This window comes from Oryzias latipes, chromosome 20 (genome assembly GCF_002234675.1).
Source record: "Oryzias latipes chromosome 20, ASM223467v1".
In the NCBI taxonomy this organism is placed as follows: Eukaryota; Metazoa; Chordata; class Actinopteri; order Beloniformes; family Adrianichthyidae; genus Oryzias; species Oryzias latipes.
This window is the reverse complement of record NC_019878.2, coordinates 4394889-4419939: the sequence shown is the minus strand read 5'-3', so window position 1 is coordinate 4419939 and position 25051 is coordinate 4394889. Positions and strand designations below refer to the sequence as shown.

General features: G+C 41.5%; 1 protein-coding gene across 1 annotated transcript in view; it reads right to left on the bottom strand.

Annotated features, from left to right (window-relative positions):
• Positions 1–11385: 11385 nt before the first annotated feature.
• Positions 11386–25051, bottom strand: part of LOC101169984 (melanoma receptor tyrosine-protein kinase) — a 42367-nt gene continuing 28701 nt past the window's right edge. The window contains exons 11-27 of the mRNA XM_023950106.1: positions 24950–25043; positions 24253–24446; positions 24051–24183; positions 23686–23776; positions 22186–22343; positions 22065–22097; positions 18579–18723; positions 18355–18477; positions 18184–18282; positions 17564–17749; positions 17066–17221; positions 15323–15398; positions 14990–15136; positions 14791–14888; positions 13401–13544; positions 13080–13173; positions 11386–12845 (exon numbers count right to left, since the gene is read on the bottom strand). Of these exons, the coding sequence (XP_023805874.1) occupies positions 12514–12845; positions 13080–13173; positions 13401–13544; positions 14791–14888; positions 14990–15136; positions 15323–15398; positions 17066–17221; positions 17564–17749; positions 18184–18282; positions 18355–18477; positions 18579–18723; positions 22065–22097; positions 22186–22343; positions 23686–23776; positions 24051–24183; positions 24253–24446; positions 24950–25043 (2303 nt within the window). The 3' untranslated portion in view covers positions 11386–12513. The remainder of the gene's footprint in view (positions 12846–13079; positions 13174–13400; positions 13545–14790; positions 14889–14989; positions 15137–15322; positions 15399–17065; positions 17222–17563; positions 17750–18183; positions 18283–18354; positions 18478–18578; positions 18724–22064; positions 22098–22185; positions 22344–23685; positions 23777–24050; positions 24184–24252; positions 24447–24949; positions 25044–25051) is intronic.

Here is a 25051-nt window from a genome sequence, read left to right as displayed (position 1 = left end):
ACACGGCGATGTAAAGCTGTGTATCATCAGCATAGCTGTAAAAATCAACGTCGTGTCTGCTGATGACATCTCCAAGAGGCAACACATATACATTAAACAGTATTGGCCCTAAAATTGACCCTTGGGGAACCCCACAACTTATTTCATGGATTCCTGAAGAGCACATATCCATACGTACATAAAGACAAGTGTCGATCTGTAAGGTGAGAGTAAAACCACTTACAGTTTTCTCCATTGGTTTGGCTCATTTCTTGAAACAGAAATTACATTCTCAAAACAACATGGACAAACCTCCAAACCACTTTGCAATTGTTCACAACAGAATGGAATTTCTCATTAGTTTCATCAAATTGCAAATATCTTAGTACATGTCTCAATGTCTCAGTACATCTTTCAATCTCAAAAGTACAGGTAGCCTTCGTTTAGCACAATTTCCAAGTGAATAGATCTTGTTGATCTAAACTGATTGTTGATTCTCAGTCTAATGGTTGTTCACTCCAAAATGAGTCAGCATCATTTCATTGTGTAAGTCATCACATGCACAATAGTCTGTTCAATTGTCAAAATTAGGCAAGAACATATACCATGAATACGATATATGAATCCCTTGGAACATTTGATACATTTATTACAGCAATTGACAGTCAGGTGAAACTAGAACTTGACTAACGAAGGAGGATGTCCCAGGCCAGCGAGGGGGCAATATAACTATGTGTGCTGCCATATCTGAGAATGGTGAGGCCACTCACATCCCCAGTCTTGGCCCATACAATACACAGAAGCTCCTCATCTTCTTGGACCGCCTTCATTTTGATTTGATCCCTGAAACTGAGAGAGATCTCGTAGGGCCTCACCTACCATTATATGTTATTGAATGGGACAATGTGAATTTCCACCATGGCCCCGCTCATCAGGGCCTGGTTCACTACTCATCCAAGGATGGTCATAGTGTTCCTACCACCTTACTCTCCTTTTTTCAATCCTATTGAGGAGTTTTTCTCCGCTTGGAGGTGGAGAGTGTATGAGCATCGGGCTCAAGATCAGAAGTCCCTGCTCCATGCAATGGATGCTGCGTGTGATGATATTACAGGAGATCAGTGTAGGGGATGGTTGCCACATGCTGCCGTTTCTTCCCTCATTGCATCGCAAGGGAGAATATAGTCTGTGATGTGGACGAGAATCTGTGGCCAGACAGAAAGCAGCGTGAGGACGGCCAGCAGGGTGAGGATGATGGCCAGGAGAGGGAGGGCGAGGACAGCAACCAGTGAAGAACTGTTAGTTGTGAAACTTAAGCATTATTTACAGCACTGTAAGTTGCATATCATTTTCCTTGTTTTTTGTTTGTGTTTAAATTATAAAGTTACTTTATGTGTGAATGATAATGACTAGAATTTCCTTGGCAGTATGAGTGCAACGTGTGCTGTTACTGTAAACCTAAGAGGCTACTCTTATCCTAAAATCCTTTTTCTTTTTTTCAGTTTTATACAAAATTGTATATTAGCTATACAAAAACAGTACAGTTACCATTGTCAATAAAGGACTGAGCTATGACTGAAAGGTGGACATGAGGGATATTTCAATGGTCCTCTGCTATAGTGACAAAACATCTAATCATTTTAACTTGCGGTGCTTACACAATGCCAAAGGGACAAAGTATTTTGGAGGCACTGACTGTTTAAACGATAAGGAAATTTAGTTTTGACACAGGAGGGAATTGTTTTGGGAGAGATATGAGCTTTTGCAGGTGAACCATGGTGTTGTGCCGAACCATCCACATTATTTTGACAAAAGCACCAAGAGTATTGAGAACGTCCGGTCTGCTTCAAGGAATGAGCCAAAGCAATTGAGAAGGATCTTTGCCATTTTCGTGGCACTGACTCTTTACATGGGAAAGGAATTTAGTTTTGAAGCATGAGTGAACAGTTTTGGGAGATATATTAGATTTTGCAAGTGAGCTATAGTGTTTGCTAAACCGTAAGACTGTTTTGCCAAATGATCTTAGAGTTTTCAGAATGTAATTTCTGTTTCAAGAAATGAGCCCAACCAATGGAGGAAAAACTAAGAACATTTCCAGAGAGGCTCACTAGACTCCTAAGTCTGTCTAATAAAATCTGGTGATCTACTGTATCAAAAGAGGCACTAAGATCCAGTAGCACCTGAACAGAAATTTTCTGTGAGTCGTAGTTTAATCTAAGATCATTAACGATCTTTAAAAGAGCCGTCTCTGTACTATGGTTTGACCTAAAACCAGACTGATATTTCTCCAAAAAAAAATTGGTAATTAAAGACTCATGCAGTTGAGTAGCGACACTTTTTTCTATAATTTTACTTAAAAATGGTAAGTTGGATACGGGTCTGTAGTTTTCCAGAGTTTTCGGGTCTAAATGACCCTTCTTCAGAAGGGGCCTCACCACCGCCGTCTTACAGGCAGAGGGGAAGACCCCCGTCTGAAGAGAGCAGTTTACTATGTTTAAAAGCTCTGACTCAAGAATCCATAAAATCTTTTAAAAAGTGAAGTGGGAATGGGATCTAAAAGGCAGGTTGTAGTGTTTACTTGGGATACAACTCGACCAAGCATCTCCGCATCAACCAGGACAAAACTCCCCAGTGTTTCTTCTGGTAAAAACGATGCTGTTGATCTGTTCAAACCAGTGTAATGCATGGATGAAATGTTTGATTTTATAGCATTGGTTTTACCCATGAAGTGGTCTGCAAAGTCCTCACATGCAGCATCAGATGATGGCATGGAGGACTTGTTGAAGTCTTTGTTTATTAAAATATCAATTGTTTTAAAAATAAATTTGGGGTTGTTTTTATTTTCTGAAATGATTTTTGAAAAATAGGAGGTTCTGGCTCGTTTAACTGAGTTATTGTAAATTTTAAATTGTTATTTTAAAATGTCTTTATGAATTATTAATTTCGTCTTCCTGTATCTCCTCTCTGCCCTCCTGCAATTCTGCTTCAGACCCTTAATGTCAGTAGTCTTCCATGGGATTTTAGGAGTGGTTCTTAATGTTTTTGTTTTAAATGGAGCCACTGCATCTATGGAAGATTGGCAAAACTGAGAGGGACAGAGCCCCCCTGCCCAGTCTGAAGGCTCTAACATGAGCTCACATGTTGCTGGCGTCTTATATGTTACACATGTACCTTCTTGAATCTGTAAAAGTTACATCTCCTGGTTCCCAAAGCTTTTGTCGGCACAACCATCCAGCCATGTGTTTCTCATTAGCAGAGTGAGTCAGTGCTCAAGTCTGTGCTTTACAGGATGAATGAACAACAAAGTCTAGATTGGCGTCGAGTCAAGGCTGAGGGACTTATTATTGAAGCAAAGACAAAGTGAAGGAGTCATCCAACTTGGAACCAAGAAGATTGCCCTCCAAGTTACAGATTTCCCAAGTTCCTTTATGTAAAGCACGGGTGTTGAACTGCAGAGCCGCGATAGCTTGTTTTCCAAATAATTCTGCCCTTGGAGCTTCTTACTGGCAGAACGTACCTGATCCAGGCAGTAGGAAGAGGAGAGATACCTAAAAAAAAAAAAAACAGCAGGATACCTGAGGGCAGGAGTTCCACACCTCTGATGTAAAGGTTCAGTGGAAACACTGAGCGGGTTCTGGGACTCATCCAGGACTTGCTTCATTGAAGGATGAAACCATTCTTCATTATAGCTGCTTTGGTAGGATTAGGTTTAAACTTCTGTGGGTTTGCCTACTTTTTCCTGTTCTGTTATCACAATTGATTTTAGGTATTTTGGCGGTTTCTGAAGGGTATGCTGAGCCTTTATGAACCTCTATTTCTAGAACTGTGATCTGTTTTCTGTAGACTTTGTCACTTTTGTTTGTCACAACGTAAATACTTTTTCTTACTATTTTTTTCTTCTAACTGTGCACAAACCCTGTGTGTAACTAACAAGTTTGCCAGGAGATCAAGCTGCAACATGTTCACATCCCACAGGTTTGCGGTGCCATCTGCTGGTGACTTTCTGAACTACAAGCTGTCAAATCACCAATAAAACAGTAAAACCTGGGCTGGCCAGATTTGGTGACGTGAAAATGTGTGAGGGCCAATCATTTGGCCTGAATTCTTTGATCACTTATAATATTAAATGCAAATGAGCTAGTTAAAAAATGTATTACATTGGGATACTTATATTCCTTCTCATAGTGCCCAATAAAAATACATTTTTACCAAAATAATGAAGTACCATCAGCTGTAACACACCTAGGTGTGTGAAATCTGTTATCTGCATTTGACCCATCCCCTGGGGGAGTGGTGAGCTGCAGACACAGTCGAGCTCAGGAACCATTTGGTGGCTTAATCCCCAATCCAACCCCTTAATGCTGAGTGTGAAACAGGGAGGCATTGGGTCCCATTTTTAGAGTCTTTGGTATGACTTTGGCCTGGATTTGAACACCCGACCTTCCAGTCACAGGGAGGACACTCTACCACAAGGCCACTGAGCTGGCCTTGTGACTGTGAATATCATATTTAAAGACCAGATGTAAAATGAAGAAAAGGTCTGTCTAGAATTCAAAAACATTCAGTCTGGTTTCTGATGAAATGTTACTCAGTATTGAAGACCCAATCAGATGAAAATGCTGTTTTTAACATGTTCTTGTGCCATTTTCTCATAATGTATAAAATAAATGTATATTTTAAAAAAAAGTTCAAACTGCATTTCTGAGTATTTCTTTATTAATATCATTGGAAATCAGAAGCAAATGAAAAAATGCCATTTGAAAAAGATCACAGTTGTGACGTACAACCTATAATCAGCGGGCTACAAGCTCCCTCTCTGCTCTATTCTGATGCCTCCACTGTCAGACAAATATGTCCATAAACGTCTTTGTTTTCCTCGTCCTCGTCTGACCTGGAATGTGGATCAGAACTGTACAACTGTGTAGCTCCAAAATTGCTCACCATTTTTTTTGCACTGACAATGTTAGATTGGGGTTGTGAGGAGCTGTAAGCTTGTGGGAGAAAGTATAAACAGATGGATGAGAGGAAGGGAAACAGGCTTAATTCACACCAACAGTTCCGCCCACAACTCAGAGGTGAATTTTAAATTAAATCCTGCCGCTCTGCAGATACTCTGTCCTAGAAAACGACATAAGTTATTAGAGTTTGGCTAAAAACCATATTTGAAAGACCACTGGGAATGCTTTTACAATAGATAATCGGAGTGGGACTTTTAAATATTCACTGTAAACTTCCATGTTAAAGACAGCACTCAGTGCTGTCCACAGGGGAAGCTGGCTAGCGCTGCTCAGACGCTCTGCTGCCCGGTGGCTGCCCGGTTAGCAAGCCAGCCCACTGAGTTCCCACTCAAGCCAATGTGGGCAAACACAGGTGGGGCCACCATGGAAAATGCGGACAAACCCATCTGGGGCCCACATTTTCTGCCCACTTTCTAAACTATTTGGGGCCCTCTTGTCCTTGCTGATGGGACATGTCCTTCATCATCAGAAAAATGTTATAAGAACATGGTAAAAATGAGATTTTCATTGGAGTGAGTCTTTAAATTCTGTGTTCAATGTAGATCTGAAAAGCTTCTGTGTAATTTTGGTTGTTCGTACATGTTTCTTGATCATATTTGGGTTATGAAATGTTCATTTAATGACAGGAAGTCAATTTCCTGTCGCTCCTGGCAGAATGAGAATGCTGAGGTCAGATCAGGCTGTGGAAACTGCCTTTTTGAGATGTTTTTTTCTATATTTGGTGATTGCATGTACAGAATTTCAGAGTTTGGGTACTTTACAGTAGGCACCAGTTTGCTTTTGAAAGAAATATGGATTGATGAAATTAAAAAACTAAGAGGAATTTGTCAAACACTCCATAAAGAGCAGAAGCACACAAAAATCAGGATCTTTTCAAGAACAGGCGGACTCTGATTCAGATGTGACTTTTCCCCATAGAGACACCTTGTTTATCTCACCGTCAATCTCCTTCTCCACAGATGGAAATCATTTATTTTAAAATAAAGCTGCAGTTTCTTTCTGATGATGATGGGGAGTTGCATCCTTCTCTAGCAGTTTCTCCTTTTCGCTGTCGTGATTCTCTTGGTTTGAAACAAAAAAGCCACCGTTCCGCGGATTAAAATTCTGGCTTCTTCTGTAAAAAAGTTCTAGTGAATCCATTTGGGGAGCAAGCAGCTGAAAGGATTTGTAGAAAAATGTTTTGCTTTAATTTTTTCCCTTTTTGAATGCTTCAAACAAAGTTTATTGTGGAGGAGAGGCTAGATAGCTTGAGATGAGATCTTTGTGATGTTGATTGATGAAGTGAACTGGAACTTTTAGGAAAATCAATAGCAAACCTGTTAGCTGGCCTGATACAAGACCAGTGAAGGATACAGAGCTGATGGGTGATGATCCCAGGACTCACATCTTTCCTGAAGCCTTGGGTTTTGAGGTTAAGTTCTCTACAGTAAAGCGAGTTTAGAAAATTGATGGATCGATGTTCTTCACAGCTGAGGATGATCTTGGGATTCTTCATGTGGCTCTGCTTCCCAGAAAAACTGGAAGACAACATACGGAATTTGTCAGCGTCCATCTGCTGTCTGACCCTCTGTCAACAGGAAAACTGATCCAGGTCTTTGAGCCGGAGGGGGAAAAGAGTCTTCAGAAAAGCTGACAGCCTCCAGGCCTTTATTCTAAACAAAACTCCCTGAAATGAGCTGTTTTTTGTCAAAGCAGTGTTTCATGTATCTCTCTTTTGCTGAGTCACAAAGCAAATTTGCCATTTCTGACAGGGAACTAAGAAGAGAAGAACCTATTTTAGAGAGGGAAACCAAACCTCTGCCCAGAAAGAAGTGGTTGAACTTCAGAGATGAGGCCAGATCAGAACTTGGAGTCTATCAGTCTGAGCAAAAGAAGTTCATTCATTAACCAGATGTTTCATTCGGCCAGCTTTACAATTCTAATGTCAGATAAAGCAATCTTTGCACAGAAGTTTAAATAAATCGGAGAATTAACCGACCTGGGAGGAAGTCCTGAGCTGACAGACATTCATTAATTAGAAACTGCTTTTCCCCACAGCAGCACACAAGCATGTCAATCCCACCTCACCAAGGCAGCTTCCATGGGATTTTCTTTCCATAGGACATAGAGGACACAGACAGCTGTTCTTCCTGAATCTGTTTCTGCTGGATTTCTCTTCATTCTTTTCCATTAAGAGGAGGTTTTTCTCGGCACAGTTATCCACTTTCATGATCACTATGAGGGATCATTTGTACACAGAGTGCAACTATTATTTTGGATATTGACAAATTTACAACCCAAAAACACGAGTCTACCTATGACCAGCAAAGAGCCTGAGCTGCAGTTTTATGAGTGATGGAGTGAAAAGTCTCCTTAAAGAGACCTCTAAAAGGTCTCCTTATAGTGGTGTGCAAGGCTTTCTCTGCTAGTCTTTATTCACCTCTGATTCTCCAGTTAGAGGTAAACGGTTTTAGACTGAGAACTGAAAATGGAGGACAGAACTTCACAACTTTGTGTCAGTGAAGGTTCTCCTTTTTCCAGGTAATGTCTGAAGTGGATGAAAGGTAAAATGTTTAAAGGCAGTAGATGTCATTTGGTTCACAACTTCTTTTAGACAGTTTACAGAAACTCAGCCTGTAAGAAAGGCAGAAAGAGTTCAGTTAGAATGATCGTTTTAAATGAATTCTGTTTGGCCTGTGTGAGGGATCGAGCGGCCAAAGAGGAAAACAGAAGTTTATCAAAAAATGAAAGTTTTAATTTTTCTCAAAAAATGTAAAAAGATGAACAAACCAGGGGCCTCATTTATAAAACTTTGCGTAGGATTTGTGTCAGAAGTGGCGTACGGATGAAACATAGGACGTGCGTACGCACAGAAATATTCGGATTTATAAAACCGTGCGCACGCATATCCTACGCATCTTTCCCTTAATAAATCACAACCGATTCTAAATGCAGCGCAGCTTTTGCGGCTTCATGACACGCCCATAGTTGCCCATAAATAGTCCGTGAAACGCCCACAAATGAATATTCATTGATTGCGAAATCATGGCAAACACAGAGAGGAAATCAAAAAAACGTAACTTCACTTAATGTGAAGTAGAAGTTATCGTTGGCGAGGTGAAAAAGAGGAGAAAAATGTTGTTTGGAGGGCACAGTGTGGGCATTACTAATGCCAAAAAGGCACGTGAGTGGCAAACGGTGGCAGACGCCGTAAATGCTGTAGCCTCACAACCTCGGACCGTGGCCGAAATAAAAAAGAAATGGTTGGACATCAAAGTCGAGGCGAAAAAACTTCTAGCGCTCCATCGCCAGAGTGTGTCTGCCACGGGTGGGGGACAGGGGACACCGGAGCTGACCCTTGATGAGAGACTGGCGGCTATTATTGGGGAACCCCTATTAAGTGGAGTGGTGACTGAGGCGGAGGGGGGCGCCGACGCACCAGGTGACACAGGTAAGAGAAATAATTAAAATGAATGCAGTCAAGTCACATGTATGCAGGCTACACAATTACAGTTTATTATTATAGAACAATTTTATTTTAGTTGCTGGGTGTTCCAGCGGGGCCAGTGGTTACGATGCTGCAGCTGAGCAGCCGTCTGGACCCAGCGTCTCCACGGCACGCGGCTCTCAACCCTCCAGCAGTGGACATGTCCTCACCGATGCAGTCCTTGAAATGCAGAGGGAAGTCATTACGTCAATCAGAGAGGTGGCCAAGGAGTTGAAATAAACTGCACTATGACGGAATTCTTGAATAAATAATATTTTCCTCACCTCTTGTTGTTCTTTACAAGCGACGCATCACTTCCAAACGCTGGTGCACAGCAGCAGCATTTGGCTCAAATGCGTGGGGATGGGGTTCAGGGTCGGGGCCAACACAGCAATCGGCGCCAGGGGTGTAGAGGCACGTTTTTAAGCTGTGCCACATTGTGTAGCACAGCACATGCCGGCACGATTTGGCACACACTGTCACTTTCACGTGTTTCTTCCATCTGCCGACGGTGTCGCCGTTTCTCATTTCACCCGTTTTTGTGCGTACGCCTGGGTCAGAGCTTGCGTGAAGGACCGCACACCCCTTCTTTTGTGCGTACGCAAGGTTTATAAATGAGGCCCCAGGCCCTTAATAGAGGTCAACAGAAAATAGCGAACGAGTTCGCCTTTCAGGCAGCCAAACGCTGCAGCCCCCCCTTTAGGGCGGTAGTTAATTAACTTCTTTCATTCGTTCATTCTCTTTCTTATCGCAGCGCTGCATTCCTCGCCCCACCCTCCTCCCCGGCTTCCACCTGTGGGCTCCATTCGGGGTTTTTTACCCTAAAGTTTATGGAAATTATCTCATGGAATTGTACGGAGCCTCATGGCAATCAAAGTTTGTGAATGCCAACTAAGATGTAAATTAAGTATGTGAAAATAAATGTATTCTACTGCAAGAGTTTGTCTGACTGAAACATAATTAACTCAGGCAATAACTTTAACTTAACCAACTGAACAGACCAAGTAACACAAACAAACTGACCTAACCAAAGACACAACAGGGGAACATATATAGTGGCTGATCAGACCACTTGAGAAACATGGGGGGGGGGGAACTAACATGACTACACAGACATTTAACAAAGACTACAAAAGACAAGACTAAACACAAAACTTGGTCTCTTAGTGGAAAAGAAAAATCAAAAGTAGAACCAAATGAATAATAACATACAGATGCAAAGCAAATAAACATTAAATAAGTCCATTAGTTTCTCCCCTGGAGGCTTCTGTCGATGGCGGCTGCCCAATTGTCTGACTGGAGTATTTAAAGGCTGTGAAGACTTGACCTCCTTTGCCAGTCCTCACAGCACAGCTCCAGGAGCAGAACCTCGGCCACACCCGTAGCGACCGGTAGCACCCTCAGCACTGGCAACTCAAAAAACGGGTGACATTAATTACACAAACCAAAATGAGTAAACTAAACAAATGTACATGTGCTACAAATTATTGAAAACAGATGATAAATGTATATTTTAACTCAAAGAAATGTGTGCATTTATTGAAAAATAAAGAATCTGAAATAATAAAATTAAAAAGAAAGTGTGCGATGTTGGGGGGAGGTTACCACCATTTTGTTGTGGGTATGGCAGGGTATGCTGCCATCACAGCCTGGTTGATAAATCCACCTACAGAGCTTTGTTGGCTCCGCTGGCAGTGGAGTATTTTTTGGTTCACTCAGACAAACAATGAGTGAGGAGCAGAGTGTGGTTTATGATCCTGTACAGCTCCCTGCCTGCAGCACCTTCGGGTGATCAGAAACCTGCTTCCCACCTCATGGTGGCTTTTTACGCAGCGTCACCCAGCAGATTTTCCAGAGTATCTGCTAAAGGGCTATTATTCCTGTTTATGAATTCCAACCATGAAATCTTCTTGACCCCAGAGATAAAAATAAAATACAAAAACACATCTTTTGTTTTAGAAGTTCCTTTGTGTTTGTATTAAAGACGATACTTTAAATATTTGTCTAATTTTGATTTAAAATAAAATGTTTGAATGTCCTTTTCTGATGGAAATGTTGGGTTGAGGGTGGTGGGAATAAAAAACCGGGAGGTTCATGTTCAGGGCTTTGCTGGGACGCGTGTGTCAACATTCATGCCAAAGACTGTTCTTTAATTTCACAGAACTGGATGAGTTCTCTTCTCAAACTTCTATCTTTTCCATTAAGTTTTCTCTCATCAACTTCACACCCAGAGACTGAATCCAACATTCATCACTTCTTCTTGTTGTACACATCTCTAGTCTGAGACTGATGTTCTTTAACCTGCACATAACTAACAGGGGGTGCTGCTGTCTTTCTATTTCTTTCTTTTAATTAAATAGTATTCTTGTTCTTTAGCATTTTATTAATTCCTTTATTTGAATTTTTACGTCAAGTGTGGTTCTGGGGCTTACTAAGCATTTCTTCTTCTGTTTTCTGAGCTTCATCTTGGAGTGGGAGGGTTTTATTTTATCTGTTCACAAACCCCTTGAGCATTAGTGTTTTGTTTTGATATACCACAAGTGCCTTTTAAATAAAGGTTTGATTCAGTCTGGAAATCCCCAATAATCAGAAGCGTCTGAGCAGCTTGATGTTCTCATGATGGAGTCCCAGAATCTGCCACAGGATTAGGGTGGAACGTCTCCTCCGGCTTTACTCGTTCATACATGAACGAGGCTCTGGATTGTGGGCGTGGCCTCTCTGCTCTGAAGAACTAGAACCAAACCATTTTTATGAGGAAAAATCAAATATTATTGTCTGTGCCTTAGAGACAGGCTGTTTTTGCATATTTTGACTTATGAATCCTTCCGAACCTGATCCTGTTTGAAACACAAAAGCATGTGATGTGTCAGAAATGGGGGGGAGGGGTTGTCAACTGTGTACCATGAAAATGAATGACCAGCAGACAATGATGCACACACAGCTTTTATACATTCAAATCAGCAGCAAACACAAATTAGCAAGACGTTTGGCTCATTCTTGTCAAGTAAGTCGCAGTTAAAACCTGTTAGACCCCCATAAAAGTTCAACTAGGATGCTACATACGGACACACAAACCAAAGTCAGGGACCTGAAGAAGAGTCTGATGCTAGGTTCTGGTGACAGAGCTTCATAATTTACACAAACAACCAGAACACAAATGCTGTTCATCATCTTCACCTGAGGATCAGATTCATGGTTGGGGCGAGGGGTCTAGGAGGGATATTAGCAAAAACAGTGAACACTTAAAAACATTACACTGACAGTATCTTCTTTAAACATTCAAACTCAGTGCTTTTAGTTGTCTATTTACAGTGTTAAGGAGGTGCCTGTGGCATTGTGGAGGTACGAAGTCTGCACAGAACCAGCAGGGGGCGCTGCTGTCTGCTTGAACTCCTAACAGAAGAGGTCTGGCTAAACTTTAACCCCCAAAGATGAGAACCAACAGTTTTATTTTCACAGTTTGACTTGGATTACCATCCACAGTTTTCAAACATGATGCTCCAATGGATACATACGGTCTTGATTGGAGACTGGAGGTGTACAGCTTGTTGCAGTGCGACAGCTCCAGAGTAACATCTGTGGAAAGGCCGCGCTCCCCAGCATTAGCACTGTGAAACCACTTCTGTCCCTCAAACCAGATGTTTTTTCAAACGTGCCTCTGCTTTTGTGCCTTGTGTTTGTGGTAGGCAGGTGCTTTATGTGGATTCATCAAGTGAAGGACATGTTCCAGCACTGTGAGAAAGAAGCTGCAGAATGGATGGTCGAGCTGGTCCAGTATGAGCCTGCAGTCTGCATGAAACCTCCTCAAATCCGATTCCACGTTAGCAGAGACGGAACTGAGGGTCTGAGCTGGGTTCTTTGGGTCCCACCCATCAAATATCTTGATTTAATGTTATGGTTCTGGACTAAAGGCAGTCGGGTTTCCACTTCAGACTCAACAAGACAACATTTGCCTAAAATGACTGACAGAAAAAAACGTGGATTTAAATACGGAGCTGCCTGAATAAAGTAAACCATAGCTTGGCCCTGCAAACAGTTGCACACCGCTGCCCCCTAGCGTACAGGGGCACACTGTGCAGCACTAAGTCCCAAGTACTCAAGGTTCTCTGCTGCAGGAAGGAACAGACTGTTTCCCAATGATGCAGTGCCTGTGGGGGAAAGGAAGGCAGCCTGGTAGTCTGGGTTTTCAAGGCTGTCACTGGCCTGCAGGGGGCGCTGAACTTTTGTTGTGTTTAGGTATTGAGGTCCTGAGGGCTCCAAATTTTCTGGTGAGAGGTGAAGTGAGGCAGTGCTGCTAGCCAGGCTCAGATCCTCATAGTTGGGATTCAGAACCTCCGACAACCTGCTGCTCCTGCTGGTTTCACTGACACTCTGGTTCATGTATTCTGGAAGGAAAAACAAATGTTGACCTAAGTGAAGAGTTGTGTTTGACTGTCAATAATGTCTGAGAATTTGAGACCAAATTTCTGCTAAGATAGTTTTTTCATTCTCCTTTGAAGATTTCATTACAACCCGTATATTTCATTCAGCTTTCCATCTCTTTTGCTCTATTAATAGGAGATTTATTCACTCATTTATCTTGACAAACTTGTCAATATGTGTTACATGTTTGGAGTTACCATGGCCGAAAATGTCATCCTTATCCAGCCCACTCTGGGTGGGGTCAGTAATGTATCGCAGAGCCCCGCTGTTCTCTCTGACCAGATGACCATTCTGTATATGAAGAAGAGATGATGTTCAAACAAAGTCATGTGTGGCACATATATGTAAAGATCATTTTTTTTCAGTTTAAACTAATGAAGAGTTTCTCCACGAAGCACCAGTTCATACAGCGCAGACAATGTTAACATTTTACAAACAAGTTTCTGTGAATGTTGTGAAGTTGTCATAGCAGTTAAAGAAAAAAAAAAGAAAAAGATATGATAAATGAATGTTTATACCGTTGCACCGCATGGATGGCTGTCAGGGGGAATCAGGCGTTTGTTTGGTAGCAGGTATTCATCTGCATCAGCTATTTCCTCCATGTCATCTGAGCTCAGCAGGCGGGAGAAAAACCTGGAGTCTGACGGACTCGGCAAATCTCCCTACAACACACACCGAGTCACATGTCAACACACCAAGCACCCACCAGGAATGCAAATATTTGGGCCTACAACACACATCAGGTCACACTTGAACCTGTGTCCTTCTACATCACAAGTCAACATCCTTTACCACACACCAGTTCACTCTATAACACACACCATCATCCTACAAAACACACAAAGTCATCCAACAACACACACAACTTCACCAAAAGAAGAGATGCAGATGATGACCTTTTAAAGATTTTCAATGACCTTTCTAGATCAGCAACAGTTGACCACCAGGTCTTTTCATGGATAACAACAACAATTCACCAAGAAAAACCAAAAAGCACTATTGCTTTCAAATAGTTGTCAAAAATGCCAAGAACCACCAAAATCCACCAATTTCAACATCTGCCAATAGGTACTTTAACCTGTGTTAAAGCTTGTACCATCGTCATTTCAATGTTTCATGTAGAGTTTGGATTTATATGTTTATCATACTATTGCCATTATGTGAGGGATGGTTGGTACTTGTTATAGTGTCCTGTCAGACACGTCTATGTCTTTCTGGGATTAATAGAAATGTTTTAATTCCATTTTCTTTGTACTGCCTTCATATGTCCAACTCCAAACCTTGAGGTCCATTGTCATGCTGGTTTCCCAATAGCCCTTTACATGTTTATATTGTTAGAACACACCTGATCCAGGTAATCAGCAGGTAGGGCAGGAGATACAGGGAAATAAGCACACCATCAGCCCTTATGAAGCAGGAATCTGAATTACAAATCGACATTGGTGCTAAAATAATCATTTTAACCTTTTTTGTCAGTCGAAGCAGAAGGACTTATAGCATTTCTGAGTTATTTCTGTATTCATTTCCTTTTATAACAAATGTCCTGACTAACCTGCGAGTGGTTATCACTAATGCCATTAAAGAAAAAGCAAGCCATGACTCAATACTGTGAAGCATATTTCCCTGAGGTTTTCTTCTAAAAACATTTGTTTGAATTATTAGATAAGTTATACTCAGTCATTAAAAAGTGGGTTTGGATCCAAAACTTCAGAGATATTGTCAAAACGTTTCTATTAAAGCCTCACAGAAGGAAGGTTTTGCATAATCAACCTTTAAATACTATTCACAAAAGGTTCTTTTCTTCAACTGTACATGGAATTTCTTTATTTTTAGGGCTTCAACCTGTTAAAAACTCTTGAGTAGAAAATGAAATATGTTCTAATCCAGCAGCTGATCATCACTAGTTACCCTGATGACGAGGTATCTGGATGGGTCACGAGCCATTTGAGAGAACTCCATGATCAGCTCTTTAAACTTGGGACGACTAGATGGGTCAATCATCCAGCCTGTAGAAAAAAAGGACTTTAACTTCAGATGACGGTTTCTTCAGACATTAGCAGTCAATCAAACACTAAGATGGACAGTTAAGGATGCCTGGTTTTCATACATTTAACCATTATCATGTAGACGTCAATGGTGCAAATCGGTGGCTGAGGCAGACGCTCTCCCCTTTCCAGCACTGTGGCGATCTCACTGGCCGCGATGCCGTCATAGGGTTTGGAACCAAATGTCATCAGCTCCCAAACAGTCACCCCTGCAGACCATCAATGGTTACAAAAACTCCATTAGGAAAAAATAACATAGTCCAACACGACACCACTAACAGAATTGAATGAATGGAATTAGGAGCTACAACTACGCAGACGGGGAAATGAGAGCTACAGAAGTAACCTCCTCCTTGCAGAGCTAGTAAAAGTATTCTTAGTTTTAATCATCTCACCATAGCTCCACACGTCGCTCTGATGAGTGTAGGTCCACTGTAGGATTGACTCTAAGGCCATCCACTTTATGGGAACCTGAGAAGGAAACAAGATCCACACAAAGGAGCATGAAGGGCCAGAAAGTGTGTTCATTTGCAAATCCCTTAAACACCAAACAGTTGAAAAAGAAGACCTATACTTTCACCGGCCACTTTTTAAGGCACAGCTGTCAAACACATTTTTAATGGACATGGTATAGACGATCTGCTGCAGTTCAAACCAAGCATCAGAATGAGAAAGAAATATAAACTAATATAAAAGCTTCATCGAATTGGTCAGCAATGTGAAGGGCAAATGTATAAAGGGATTCATTCAATTCATTCAATTATTTATTCGATTCTTATGGTTCAAGTGGCCATAAGATTGTTTTAGCACATTTAAGGTTTACCATTTATTGCGATTTTCGCTGTCTTTTGCGATATGGATGATGCACAGCTTGAAATCGCGATAACAATAAATTTGGGATTTATTGTGCAGGCCTACCAACAACCATCTCCAGGGTTTACAGAGAATGGTCCAAAAAAGAGAAAATATCCAGTGAGCAACAAATCTGTGGGCAGAAATGCCTACTTTATGCCAGAGGTCAGTTGAAAAGGACCAGACTGGTTCCAGCTGATTGAAAGATAACAGGAACTCAAAGAACAACTGGTTCCAATTGAGGTCAGAAGAGCATCTCTTAACGCACAAGTGTAACCTTGAGGCAGATGGGCTACAGCAGGAGGAGAACAAACAGGGTGTCACTTCTGTCACCTAAAAACAGGAATTTGAGGCTATAATTCACACAGCCTCACCAAAAACTGGACAATAGAAGATTGGAAAACGTTATTGGTCTGATGAGTCTCCATTACTGCTGCCACATTCGGATGGTAGGATCAGAAATTGGCATCAACAGCATAAAGCATGGATCCATCCTGGCTTGTATCAATGGTTCAGGCTGGTAGTGGTTGTATAATAGTGTGGGTGACACTTTTGACCCCTTAGTACCAATTGAGCATAGTTCTAACACCACAGGTTACCTGAGTATTGTTGTTGACCATTTCCATCCCTGTATGACTACAGGGTACCATCTTCTGATGGCTACTTCCAGCAGGATAAGGCGCCATGTCATAAAGCTGGAATCATCTCAGACTGGTTTCTAGAACATGACAATGAGTTCACTGGACTCAATTGGCCTCCACAGTCACCAGATCTCAGCCCAAAAAAGCATCTTTGGAATGTGGTGTATAAGGGGACTGGCATCATGGATGTTCAACCAACAAATCTGCAGCAATTGTGTGATGCTGTCATGTCAATATGGACCAAACTCTCTGAGTAATGTTTCCAGTACCATGTTAAATCTATAGCACCAAGGATTAAGGCAGTTCTGAAGGCAAAAAGGGGGTCCAACCCAGTACTAGCAAGGTGGACCCAATAAAGTGGCCGGTGAGCCTAGATTCCCTAAGAAACTAAAGTGAATTTTCCTTTCTGAAGCCTCAAGGTTATAAAAGCACTATAACAGGGGTGCCCAATTCCAGGCATCGAGGGCTGGTGTCCTTCATGTTTTCCAACCAACCTGCCATTGAAGCTCCTTATTGGCTAAACACACCTGATCGATCCAGGTAATGAGCAGCAGATAAGACAGGATTTCTGGAAAACCATCAGAAGGCCTGCCTCTGAGGCCTGGATTTGGGCACCTCTGCGCTATAATTTCAAATAATGTGCACCTTTCCTCCATCTGCATGGTATTCTTTCTCATCAGCTGTCAGCAGCTTGGCCAGGCCAAAGTCTGTGATCTTAATATGGTTTGGATTTTTCAGCAGGACGTTCCTTGCTGCCAGATCTCGATGCACAAGGTGGCGCTCCTCCAGGTAGTTCATGCCCTGCAAGGACAAGATTTTTAGCAGAGGTTAAAGAATTGAAAAATAAAACAGGAAACATGAAGGAAAACTAAAAAGAACTCTTGTTTTCACTTCTGAGGACATTTTCAGCAACACTAAAGCTGCTGAACAAAGGTAATCCAGCATGAGCCTCCATGACCTTGTATTATTGGTTTTCCCAGCATTCATATGTTCTAACGAGACCTTTGAACAGACTGAGGAGATTAACTATGCTTTACCGCACACACAGCGTATACATATGTGCACACACACGCGGACACACACTGACGGGCTTTGGCTGAGCTTCTGCCTCAGGCACAGCCGTGGAGCCTGATTTTGGCTCACCTTGGCGATCTGGACACACCAGTTGAGCAGCCACTGGGCACAGATGCGGTCCTTGTGCTGCCGGACATAGTCCAGCAAACAGCCGTACGGCATCAACTGAGTCACAAGCTGAACGGAGGATGTCAGGCAGATGCCAAGCAGACGACACACGTGAGGGTGATCCACGCTCGCCATCACATACGCCTCCTGTACAGATTTATGTTAGTCATTATTAGGGGTACCTTTATGAATACGCTCAATGAGCAAATAAGTCCATCAAGTATAATCACAGAGTAGACATTAGCAGAGACGCTAGCTGTAAGAGTGACTCTGACCGGACGTTGTACTAAATGAAAATGTTGGTGGTGGGTTTAAAGCTGTCTGAGTTTGTGTCTGATAATGCTGGAGTTTTCTGAGTTGTTGCTTTGAATGTTCCAGGTGTAGTGTCTGAGACCCTGATATTACAAATCCTCCAAGTCCTTGAAGGCCACTGTCCTGCTTCTTCTTAACAAAAGAACGAATGACTGGCAAAATCAGAAGACATTTGGAGACTGAGCAGAAGGAAATCCTGGGGACCTAAGATCTACTGTTGTGAGACTTTTGTCGAAAAGAAGCTTGATCTGACTTAAAAAGTCACTCACATCTAGGACTTCTTGATTTGCTTTGGGTGATGTGGCCTCTCGAAGGACTTTGATGGCAACTGGGATCCTAACGTTCTCCCCCTCGGGAACCCACAGACCCTAAGACACAGACACAGGCAAAGTCAAGACTGGAGTAGAATCAAAATCATCAACGACTGAACCCAACCCTACCTTGAAGACTGTCCCAAATGCACCTGAGCCGAGCACCCTGACCTTCTTGAACTCTGTCTCCTTCAGGATCCTCAGCAGCGCCTGGTTGGGAGCTTGACCACTTGGAGTTAGAGGTTCCACCAGCTGCAGCACATTAGGTTAGTGTTTGATCAAATTTAGGGTTTCCTCTTCCCACACCTCTTATTGTCAAAAATCTTTTCAAAACCATCAAAATGTTGTCCTACCTCCTTCTCCTGCAACAAGCGCCGTAAAGTCCTCTTCTTCTTAATTCGCTGCCGGCGCACATACACAAGGACAAACAGTAAGACGATTACTGCGACCAGAAGCCCGCTGACCACGCCCACTGCCAGAGAGGAGTGTGTAGTGGTTCTGAGAAGACACAAACAGAAAAGGACCTTCTTTTAATTTCTTTTTATTGTTTATCATTTCAAACAAATTTTGAACTTGCAGTTTTTTCCCCGATGTTTCAGTACATTTTAGATGAACTGTTTTTTCTTTCTTTTTCTACTTATTTGTTAAATTCTCTTCATTTACTGGTCTGTCTCAGCTTCCAGGAGGCTTTGGGGAACAAAATTAAGAGTCAATACATTTTCAGTTATACGTGTTGGGAATTTTTATTTTAGACACTCAAGTTGAATATGTGATCTGTGTACCTCTAAAGATACTGTTTGGTTATGTTTTAAGTGACAAATGTTAAATCAAAACTTTACTGACAGTATCTGTTTTCAGTTGTTTTGCTAAGGAAGCTCTTCATATTGAATGAACCAAAAAAACTAAGAAGATTATTGTCTGTCCAGTTCTTCTGCAAAGCTTAACAATAAAAACGTATCCTATTTGATTAGGTAATAAAAAGTTTCTTAAAAAAATACTAGTACTTTAACTGTTTTCTTGACAGTCGATTGGATAGATCATCTTCTGCCACTGCCCCTACTCTCAAATTGATCCCAATTTTGAATAACCTAATGAAATCCTTGAACTTAGCTGACATCTGGAGGCATCAACATCCAGCAGGTCAGCAGTACTCATTCTTCTCACAGGTATATGGCGGTTTCTCTAGGATTGACTACTTTCTGGTTGACGCTAGGTTAATATCTAATGTTGCTTCTTCAGTGTATAATCCTATATTAATCTCTGATCATTCCCCTCTCAGTGCAAAATTAATTTCAAGTTACACAAACAAATGTATAACTGGAAGTTTAACCCTGCGCTGAACTCGGACAAATCCTTCTTGGAACACATTTCCACATTTCCGATTTTCTAAAATTTAATGATAATGGCATGATGTCGGATTCTACGTTGTGGGAAGCATTTAAAGCTGTAATTAGAGGTGACATTATTTTGTATCAATCATTTAATAAAAAAGTTAGACAAAAACGATTGTGTGAAATTGAGACACAACTTCCTTTGCTGGAAGAATCATACCGTAATTCTAAATCTGCAACAGTCTTAAACGATATTTTGAAAGCTAAACATGAATATGGCCATATTCTCGGTGAACGGGTTGGTGATTATATATGCAAACTTAAACAAAAACAGTTTGATGATAAAAAAAATACTCGTAACATTTTTACAGCAATGTAAAAATAATTTAATCTTCAAATCAAATACATAGCTGGGACACTGACTTGGAAGCATCTATTGGATGAGCAGTAAGCTCTTAATAATAGGGCAGCATGCTTATTCATCATCCTTACGTGGAGAATTGTCAAATGTGTGCAGCTCAGATATTTAGACAGAGACTGTAAAATGTGTAATTTTTTATTGCATCATTTATTGATCTGTCACTGAGCTTCTACAAATCATTCCACTGTTGTAATGACTTGTTTCTTTGTTTTACAAAGTCATGTGTTATTATTCCTGTAATAACATCACTAGATAAAGGAGAATCTTCACAGCCATATCTTTCGTAAAACTTTATTTAAAAAAAATGATGGTACACACGAGCTAAACTTCATTCTCAAAAATCCTAAACAATTTTATAATTGATAAAGTGAAGAGGAGGTTTCATCACTGATTGGGTGAGATCAGCCTCCAGAAAATTTTCATTCACCTGTTGGATGCAACCAATGAAAGAAAGCTACATTAGAATAACATTTAATAACAACGATTAATAATGTGCTCCAGATGTTTTCTCCATAAAGCACATCAGCACAAAGAGTATGAAACATTGTTTAGTTGCACAAAGATGTGTTTCTCTCCTGTAACACAATACAGTGGTTCAGACGTGTGATGACTGTCTGTCTGTGCTATGTCCTCAGCGCAGAACAACACAGCTAGGCTTCCAACACAGCTAAAGCAATACTTAATATATCAACTAGACTTAATGAATGAGCACAGGCCGTGTGCTTTCAATATTTCTGTTGGTGTCAATCATTCCAACAAGAATTCCTGTACTGACTCAAACGTAGAAGTCACAAGTCATACAATTTCGTCATAATGAGCACAATCTGGCAAACACCTAATAGCTAGAAGTAGCAGTAATATGAGCTAACAACAGACAGTTCCCAATAAGCTGGAACACAGCTGAAAAAGAAAAAAAACACAAGCTTACAGTGTTTGTGTCTCGTTTGGGAGCCGTTTATGTTGATGTGAGGACAATGGACAGCCTTTGGGCAAAGTGCTTTGGGCCTTCGAGGAAAGTAGAAAAGCGCTACACAAGCATGCGCCAGTTACCATTTACAATGAACGGAGGATTTGGGGCGAGTGATCATTCTCCTGGAAAAACTCTCCAATGTGCCTTTGACAGTAACTGTAGCATGGACAGCCTCTAGCAGGCTGGGACTCGTCTATGTTTCCTTCACTGGCTCCTCTGTGCCATCCGGAGCCAAATTCCTGATTCCTTTTACGATTCGATGAATACTTTTTTCAAAGTCTCGTTCCCAAACAGGTTCTTATATTACTTGGAAAAATATTTTCAAATAATTAGTACTTGGCAATAACTGATGGTGATTGTTTCATAGCTAAATCATGCATTTTTACAAGAAAACTAACAAAATGTTTTTTTCTTAAAAAAACAAGAAATAATTTTAAAAGAATTAAGTTAATGGTGAACTGAAGCACGTAGAGTCCAGTTCAATCTTGAAATACACATGGATTGGAATCTTTGAAAAAGTGTTTGTATATGTTTTTGTTGAAGGGTGAAACACATTTTGTGCTACATTTAATACACTTACCATATTGGTGTTGAAGTGATTTGAGAGGTACATGGCGCTCAATCAAAAGTCTGTTAGTTTTTTTCCACATGTTGGGTGTTATTGTAATGTGTGTTGGACTTAAGCTTTGTCTAAATTCTCTCCCTACTCCAAAAGAATGTATAGTGCGGGGCTATCTAGTGCCCTGGTATTTAAAAAGCAATTCAGACACAACGCTACTTTACCTTTTTTTTTAACTTTTTTTTCAAGATTTTTATACATTTTTTCGTTTTTGTTGTTTAGTTATACACAAATCATATATTGAAACAGAAATTTGGCCCAAAGCTCGAGGTTTGGACCGAACCGTGGGAAAGTGAACAGTTGCATCCCAAGTTAGGTCAAACTGCTGTATAATGATAATGCAAGTTTTAGTTGAAATTTTCAAACAGTTGAATGTTATTGTCTCATAGCTGTGACTCAAAAACACCCACTGAGGCAAACAAAGGCAAACGGTGCAGTTTGTGTCAGTCACTGTTTCATAAAGGAGTAATTTAGCTGCTGAGTAAAAATGTGTATCACCTCGAGCACCCCGACAGTCCTGGTCCAGAACACCTGCAGAGAAAGGCCAAAGAAGTGTGACTCTGGTTTCTTTGGGCTGCCAGTCACACTCGTGTGACAAAGACACCGGCTTGCATCCTACCCCTGAGAGCAGTTCTGATGGCACAGCTGGCACTGGCCATTCTGATCAGCATATTTCCAAATCAACATGTTTTCGTCATCAAGAACTCCATGGGGGCACATCCGTACGCAGTGGGAACCATCCTTAAAGTGGGCACACTGGGAACACTGGTCTGGCCCCTTCAGAGGAGAGAAAAAAGCTGGTAACTGATGGATTTGTTATTTGTTATTTTCAGCCCCCTGAGAAAAGAAAAAATCAATAAATATATAGACCTTTTTAAGGTCTGAATGTAAGCCAAAAAGCTGATGAAAATAGAGACTGTGGTTGTTTCTAAAGGTCCAGACAGCAGATCTCGACAGATAATTTTTCCTCTCTATTCCATGATCGGTACAAATAACTAAACCTCACTGAGAGTAGGGTCAGACCTGGATTATTATGGGCAATATGAACACAAGACAGGGACCGCAGCATAACTGTGTTTAACAGGATGTAAAGCAGATCTCTCTCAAGCTGAGGCGGGGACTTTGACTGGATCGCTGCAGCTCCTTAGTTCTTCACTCTTAGAGTTAAACACATGAGATGGGCTCATAGTGAAGCAATCTGATTGCAGAGTGCAGAGCAAACCCTCATTAACAGCCCTCAACACAGTTTGGAGTGGCTATGGCTTATGCCTTGGGGACAGCTCCCCCTACGGGTGGATACGAGTTGTCTGTGGGTGAAAAATGAACGAACTTAAACAGAGTAAGTAGGTGGCCCACAGGACATTTCAAAGTTGTGGACCATCCGGTGAACCCGTTGAGTGAAAATGTTCATGCACATTTTTTTTCAACAGGCATGCTGCAGGCAACAGGTCAAAGTTAACATTTGAACAAATTTAAGTGTGAAGTAGGTGAGACGCAGGTGTGTCGAATAAACTTTTCATTTTTTCTACCCCCCAAATCCTGCAGATTGCATAAGGAGCCCGTTAATCTTGTTCAAGTTATGAGTCCGCATTCCTTTTGTGTAGCCTGACTGTTAGAAATGAGGAATTTAGACACTCAGAGTGTAGTTTGTGTGGACATCCTACGAGCACTTAGGTTTCCCCAGCATACCAAATGCGTGCAGCATTTGTGGTCAGTAAGAAACTACTTACTAACAACTAGAGTGTGGCGTAAGGACACCACAGAATCACCTGTACGTCATAAGTCATCATTCTTAAAAATACTTAACAATACACTTACAACTCACACAAAACAATGGTACATTCCATTTCCATGACGTTACTTGAGGTGGCCGTACAGGCCTCAAGGGAGCTCCAAGACACACCTGCGCTCCCTTTAAGATGCAGCCCCTCCTGTCTATAACCCTCTACAATGGGACAACCCAAAAATATCAGTGGGTATTTATGTGCTCAAATGTCTCCTCTTTGGTCTCACGTGTTCATGAACTTGGTGCCACAGGTCCTGATGCATCATAACTATGATGTTTGTTGAGGTGCAGTGTTAATGAACTTTAGCTGAGAAGGGTATGAATGGGACTGACCGGTCCGTGGCAGGTCTGGGTCCCAGTCATCACCAAACATTCTGGGTGACACTCGACACAGCTGCCTTCCACCTCCACCTCCCGAGGTTCACTGCACAAAGTTGTGTGTGGTTTGGGACAGACATTATTTTCGGTGTTGAAATATTATCGGTAAATGTTTAAAATGTCAAGAATTCTATGCTTTAAAAAAATGCTTTTGGAACATTTGGTGTAACGAGAATATAAGCCATCAAATGTCAAACATCATTTAATGGTATAAAACTGCAAAAAAAAGAAATTAAACTATAGAAACAGCAAAGTCTGTCAAATGATTAAATAAAATGAGATGAAATAATAAATAAATTAAAAAAATTAAACTCCCTCACCCCTGTAGCAAGTTGCAGCGCTCCACACAGTGCTGCTTGCGGTTAAAGTACTGGCAGGACAGACACATGTTGGTGCCTGGACCCCAGCAGCCCTTGCTCGAGCACTGCTGGTCACAGGTTTGATTCTGCCCTTCTGTAGGAAAACATATGAAAGCTCTTGTATTTCTGCCACAAGGGAAACAGAGAAAGATTCTGGACTCACCGCACACGTCCACTGGGGGAGTTTGATCCACTATTTGTGTTTTGTCTCTGAAAAGGTAGGACCAGTTCATGGCTTTGGAGTAACACAGCAGTTTGTTGTCCTTCAGGCGCACGTTCCCGGCACTCAGCTCCTTCAGGGACCGCAGGCCTAACCAATGCAGGTTATCGGCACCCACCACCACAAAGCTGTATTTACTGAAAGAAAGATATGGTTAACTGTCTAAGTGGGGATTAAACCTATGGGTCCATCTATCCATCCATCCATCCATCCATCCATCCATCCATCCATCCAACAATCCATCCATCCATCCATCCATCCTTTTCCCAAACCCACTTATTTCCGAACATTTTGGGATCACTGCAATCCAGTTACTAAAGAGTTAAAGTGGAGTTCATCCTGGACAAGTCACCAGTCCATTGCAGGGCAACACAGAGACACACAACCAAACACACATTCACGCCTAATTGTTTCTATTGATTTCTATTGTTTCTATTCATTCTATTGTTTCTACAATAGAATCACCAATTATTCTTCTGGGCATGTTTATAGACTGTGGGAGGAAGGCGGAGTTCCAGGAGAAAAGCCACACAGTGCAGTGTGGTCGCATCCGTGAGGGCAAACAAACAGGAAGTCAAGTTTTGGGAACAAAGTTTGTTTGACAAATTTTATCTTATCTCTGGTATGGGCAGTCACTCACTTCACAAACAGGGACCTCCCTCTGATGATCTCCAGGTTTTCGAACACAGACAGAGACGTCATGTTCTCTGGCCAGGTCTGGATCAAGAGGTGCCCTGAATGA